Genomic DNA, 5,401 nt, shown 5'->3' on the forward strand with positions numbered 1-5,401 from the left:
ACCAATTCTCCAATGCCGAGACACGCATATTTGTCAAAGAAAGCGAATATTTGTCATAGAAAGTTAAATAGCAACTCAATGGGATCTACCCACTTCCTCGACCCAAAAATTCTTGATCGACTGTGCATAGTAGCTAAATCATGTTCTATGAAATAAGCGTGAAAGTTAAATGTTAGCGAAGAATATCAAAGTGCGAGATGAAAACTGTAGCCTAAGTAAAATTAGAAATCAATTTTGAGAAAATTGGCTCGAGAAATAATTGTGCTTGACGAGCATAAAAATAACATGAAATGGAAGATGCGAGGATCAAGTGTCAATTTGAGTGAGAGTTAAATCCATATGATCTTACTCTACAATTTTTAGTTTTACAAACATACACATATGTCTACCATTTTAAAAATAGTTACATATAATATATAACTCTTCAGAATAATATCACGTTGATCTGCTTACGAATTTCCATCATGTTCGCCGACTCCATTCAAGGCATAACATTGTACGGAATTATGACTGTTACGAAATTGGTGCAACGGCCGATTGCGACAGAGAAATCCACGCGGGGATTCCGACACTCGATCAGGTCTAATAAGGTCGAAAGGCACGTAGCGCTACAAAACTATATGCCGACAATCAGTATGTCAATGTAAAGGAAACGACCTTCCAGTGTCAGCCACCAGCTCCATTTGTCTTGAGGACGACATCGGCTTTAAACGTATAAACTGACGAACGTTATGCGACAATACCAAGGACCAACTTCGGACATTGTAATTGTGTACGCACTACATACTCGCCATGTAGAAAGCGTGCAATCGGTCGCAGGGGCTCTCTTCCTTCACCAATCGCCGATGAATGATTCAAAGAGAATCCTTATTAACTCATTAGTTTTAAAATCCCCCTAAGCGATTTTAACAATTTAGATTAAGTTGAAAATTAATTTAAAATTTAAAAACAATTTGAGAAACCTTTACTTTCTTCTCCTTTTTTTTATATATATTTAAAATAAACAGAAAATATGATTAATTAAACGTAACAAGATTATTATTAATTAATTTATTAATTGTTATACTTTATCAAAATTTTATGATATTAAAAGTTTACCTATTTTATTATAAATTTCTAAGATTACTGGGTTTATTTATATCATTATATATTATATATTATATATATATATATATATATATCTTATATAAATATTTATATTATTTTAAAGTAAATAATTAATGTTTACAGACGCTATTCTAAATCAATCCATCTACCTTGTGAATTTCAAAGTTTGGCTGTGTCTCTCTTTGCTATTATAATTGTAGTCAATTTAATTCACGTGATATTACACGTAAACATATGTCTGTGAGCAGCTGCCTGGCTGCGCAATAGACACGAAGTCTGCGTCAGCAATTCTTGCACAATATAAAGTTTCATCAGTTCCGCAAATAGTCACGCAAATACGGAAATAAAGCCAGTTGCTTTTGGAGACACGAATGATTCCCGAGTCGATCTATCGATCCGACCCTGATTCTATCTGCGCATGGTGACAGACGCGCGACGCAAGGCGATTGTCTACGTGACTGTCGGTAGCTTCCTGCCCAGCATGTCCCACATATCCGTTCTTCTTCGTGCTGGACATCTTGCGACGTCCTCGCGACGTCGGCTTGCCGATCTGCGCTTTCGATTTTTCACGCAGGGCCACCTTTGCTCTATTAACACATTTAATGTCGGTGATCTTTTTATCATTCGTTACTTTCACGAAAGTAGAACCGCTTATATTACGTTTTATCGCGCGGGAGATTCATAAAAAAATTTTTTTGAAGCATGTTTTTTTTTCTTTCACTTCCGCTTCTCTCTTGTAACTTTACAATGAACTGCGTTCAACAGAAAAAAGCAATTTTGTAACTGTTGTAAGATGTTTTTAATATAATTGATTTAGATTCTGTGAGGAAGGGTGAGACGTCATTAAAGAAGCTTTTACTACAATTGCAAAACTGCTTTTCTTAACGCATTTAATCTCTATCGATTATTTTTCATTACAAACACAAATATTCCAAGTAAAACAAATTAAAAAATTATAAATTAATTTACAATTACTGCTTTTTTTTTGCCTGGTATTTAGCTAATCCTATCGACCAATCCGTTAATACGACTACGATATCGGAAGAAGACGTTAGAAATGTCTCGGAGTCGACCGTCGTTCCTGAAGTGGAGGGTCACTCCATGGACGACATAATGCCGGGAACAAAGTCGTCGCCGATTGCCGTGGTGTTCGTCGATATCCCGGAGCATACGGAAACGGAACTGGGATCGTCCGTGTTGTTGGCATGCCGTACTGCTAATCCTGTGGCTGAATGCCAATGGTCCTGGCAGCCATTGCCACCGGTTCACTTGCCGCTTCCGGACGTTAGTGAAAGCCCACCGGTTTCTACAAGTAAGCGCAATATCGCATTGTTCCTTCTACGGCAAATCCAATTCCTGATACACGTGAGAATCGATGTCTGATAGGGTCTATATAATTCTCACACTTTAACGTTAATATTAACACCAATAGAGTATTTAACCCCTGGTGTTTGCACAACATCATCATTGTGTGAATTTAAAACCCATGATGTTAAATCCACATCATATTGATGTTGATATTAACACCAACACAGTGAGAATTGTATAGACTCCAGAAGGTGTTAAATCCACATCTATAATTTTTAGCGTAAATTATTTAACTGTAAGAAAGGCTGGAGTCTCATAGTATTCTATAAAAACGATAGAAAAGTATTTTTCCCTTAAAATTTTAAAGATTTTTTTTTTTTATGCAATCATAAATTCAACACTGAGTTAATCAAGTCACTTTTAAAATTCATCCATGTGTTCTCTCTTATCGCTTTCCTCCAGTCCGCGCGATAACTATTCTTATAGTTCAGGCTTATCTTTCTACGCCGGATATCGCAGGCATTATTCATAATTCTGTAATCGCGCGCTGAATATTCATCGATGCCGTTCGCTCGAACCTCTCGGTGATTTCAGCCACGGCGATCCCAACGATCGCAACTACAGCAACTCCCACGACCCACCCATTGCCCGTACGACAGTTCCCCGCGTTCGGGAATAACAGCAACGATTGCTCCGTGAGATTCTCCAGCACTAAGCACGAGCAGACAGGATACTGGACTTGCGCGGCGAGAGCCTCGACCAACGATCCTTTCACTAGCACCGATCCTGCTAAGCTTAGCATCGTCAATGTTAATCACGGTAGGATTCATTCCAATCTTGTTAATCCCATCGATTTCAAAAATTTCTATACTTTTAGATATACTTTTAGATATGATATCTTGATATCTTCTCGTACTCGATCAAATTTAGTCTAAGTTCGTTGTACTTTTTGTCTTGAAATACTTATATCTACGTTTGTAACAAGAGAAATTATATTTTTAATAGAAAAAAATTCTTAAGTATAAATATTATAATATATCAAACAATTTTTTTAGTACTGTAATAAAATTATTTTTTTTCTTCTTCTTTTATTTACACTCTATTGATAAATTAATTTAATTAGGTTTCGAGTTAAATGATTACAGACAAGTTGTTTGAAAATTCAATAAGACCATCACTTATCTTTTACAATATCTATATTTATTTCTGATATTCTACAAGATAAAGCTGTTTGAATCATATAATGTTCTTTGCTTACAATTTTGATCGCATGAATATGGTGAATAAGCACAATGTATTTACGTAGTTGCTTTCGGACGGCCTCGAATTCTTGGTGACAAAACGCTCTCGATGTCGCTCTTTGTTTTTATCAATTGTGTCAACAATTATATATTTTTTTAAGAATTTTGTGACATAAAATATCATCATTTATTTTGCACTGTGTTTCAATATTTAATTAAAATTTGGTACTAAATTATCAGTAATTAATTTTTTATTCATATTACGTTTATTAGATTCAATTTTGAGTTTTGGCAACGATCCTCCGAATGAGTCATCCAAAAAGTGAAAGACAAGTGAATCATGGAAATGTTGTTTCCATTCGAATTCGGTTTACTTCGATAACTATCGCGAATGAATCATACTATATTGCTATATGAAACATATAAACATTATAGATATACATTTCCTTCCAGAATAGGTCGATTCCGAATTAATTAGAGAATCTGAAAATGAAAGTGCCAGCACACACAAGGCCTCGTACTGAACAGAATGAAGAGAGAAAGAAAGAGAAATAATTAATTGCGACGAGTTTCATTTCTAATTACATTTTCGCGAGTTGATCTTTCTAATTAACTTTCGAATCCCTTGTTTTCAAATTACGTAAGAGATATCGAAGGTGCAACTGGCGCATGTTTCAGGCATTCTCATTACATTCGCGAAGCACGAGAATGTCGTTGAGGTGCCGGCGGGATCCTCGGCGCAGATAATGTGTCAGACGAAGTCGCCGGTGCGCGAATGCCAGTGGTCCTGGCGGCAGCTGAACCAGTCGCAACCCTGGAACCTCGACGTGAAATCGTTTCCAGCCTTTGGCAATGACAGTACGGAATGCAGTATCAAGTTCAAGAACGTCCTACCGGAGCAAGAAGGCTACTGGACCTGCGGTGCGCGAGTAGATCCGAATTCCTCCTTCACCCAGGCGACTCCCGTCCGTTTTCTCATATCGGAAGGTATTTAATTAGTTCGCCGTTTGCTTGAATTGGAAATTATAAAATTCGTATAAAAATACTATTAGTAATACTAAGGCTCGCTTTGACCAAATACGGCCTTCTTTACTTATTTGTGTTGAATGTTTCTCGGTCAATTCTCTTAGTGTTGTATCTAATTAATTATGCTGACGTTTATACGCATGTAATCTGTTTTATTTATTTTTATATTGACGTAAATTAATTGATTGCAATCTTTACGTGCAAAGAATTGTATAATGATTAATTGAAAATGCAATGAAAGAAAATATAAGAATAATTATATATTTTACATTTCATAATTTTCTTAAAGTTAAAATTCGTGTTTGATAAATGTAAGGCATACCTTTTAAATAACAAAAATTACATAATTTTTTATTGCTTTAAAGTTCAACGCTCTCCTGTATATTTTACACATATTTAAAACCAACTACTTTTGATAACTTTGTGAAATAATTATTAGTAACTGTTGAATATTGAAAAATACTCAACAGTGTCACATTTATTTTGCGCCACGATGACTCCGATGGATCTTACGCCACGCGATCCATTCCACGATTGAAAAACCATCGAAGAGCTTTTGCTTCCCTTTTATAGTCGAGTTCGTGCAGTTGTCGCGCGGCGTGCAGGTTGCAGCCGGCGAATCGGTCTTCCTACGGTGCTTGGCGAACAAGCCGGTGATACAGTGCGAGTGGTCATGGAGGGCGTCGAACTCGAGCAAGGAACCACGGATGGTGAAGAAG

At 36.4% G+C, this 5,401-nt stretch overlaps 1 protein-coding gene across 1 annotated transcript in view; it reads left to right on the forward strand.

The window, feature by feature from the left end:
- Positions 1-5,401, forward strand: part of LOC108746424 — a 33,564-nt gene that overhangs the window by 16,132 nt on the left and 12,031 nt on the right. The window contains exons 3-5 of the mRNA XM_018483198.1: positions 2,108-2,419; positions 3,010-3,234; positions 4,335-4,643. Of these exons, the coding sequence (XP_018338700.1) occupies positions 2,108-2,419; positions 3,010-3,234; positions 4,335-4,643 (846 nt within the window). The remainder of the gene's footprint in view (positions 1-2,107; positions 2,420-3,009; positions 3,235-4,334; positions 4,644-5,401) is intronic.

This window comes from Trachymyrmex septentrionalis, unplaced genomic scaffold (assembly GCF_001594115.1).
Source record: "Trachymyrmex septentrionalis isolate Tsep2-gDNA-1 unplaced genomic scaffold, Tsep1.0 scaffold17, whole genome shotgun sequence".
NCBI lineage: Eukaryota > Metazoa > Arthropoda > Insecta > Hymenoptera > Formicidae > Trachymyrmex > Trachymyrmex septentrionalis.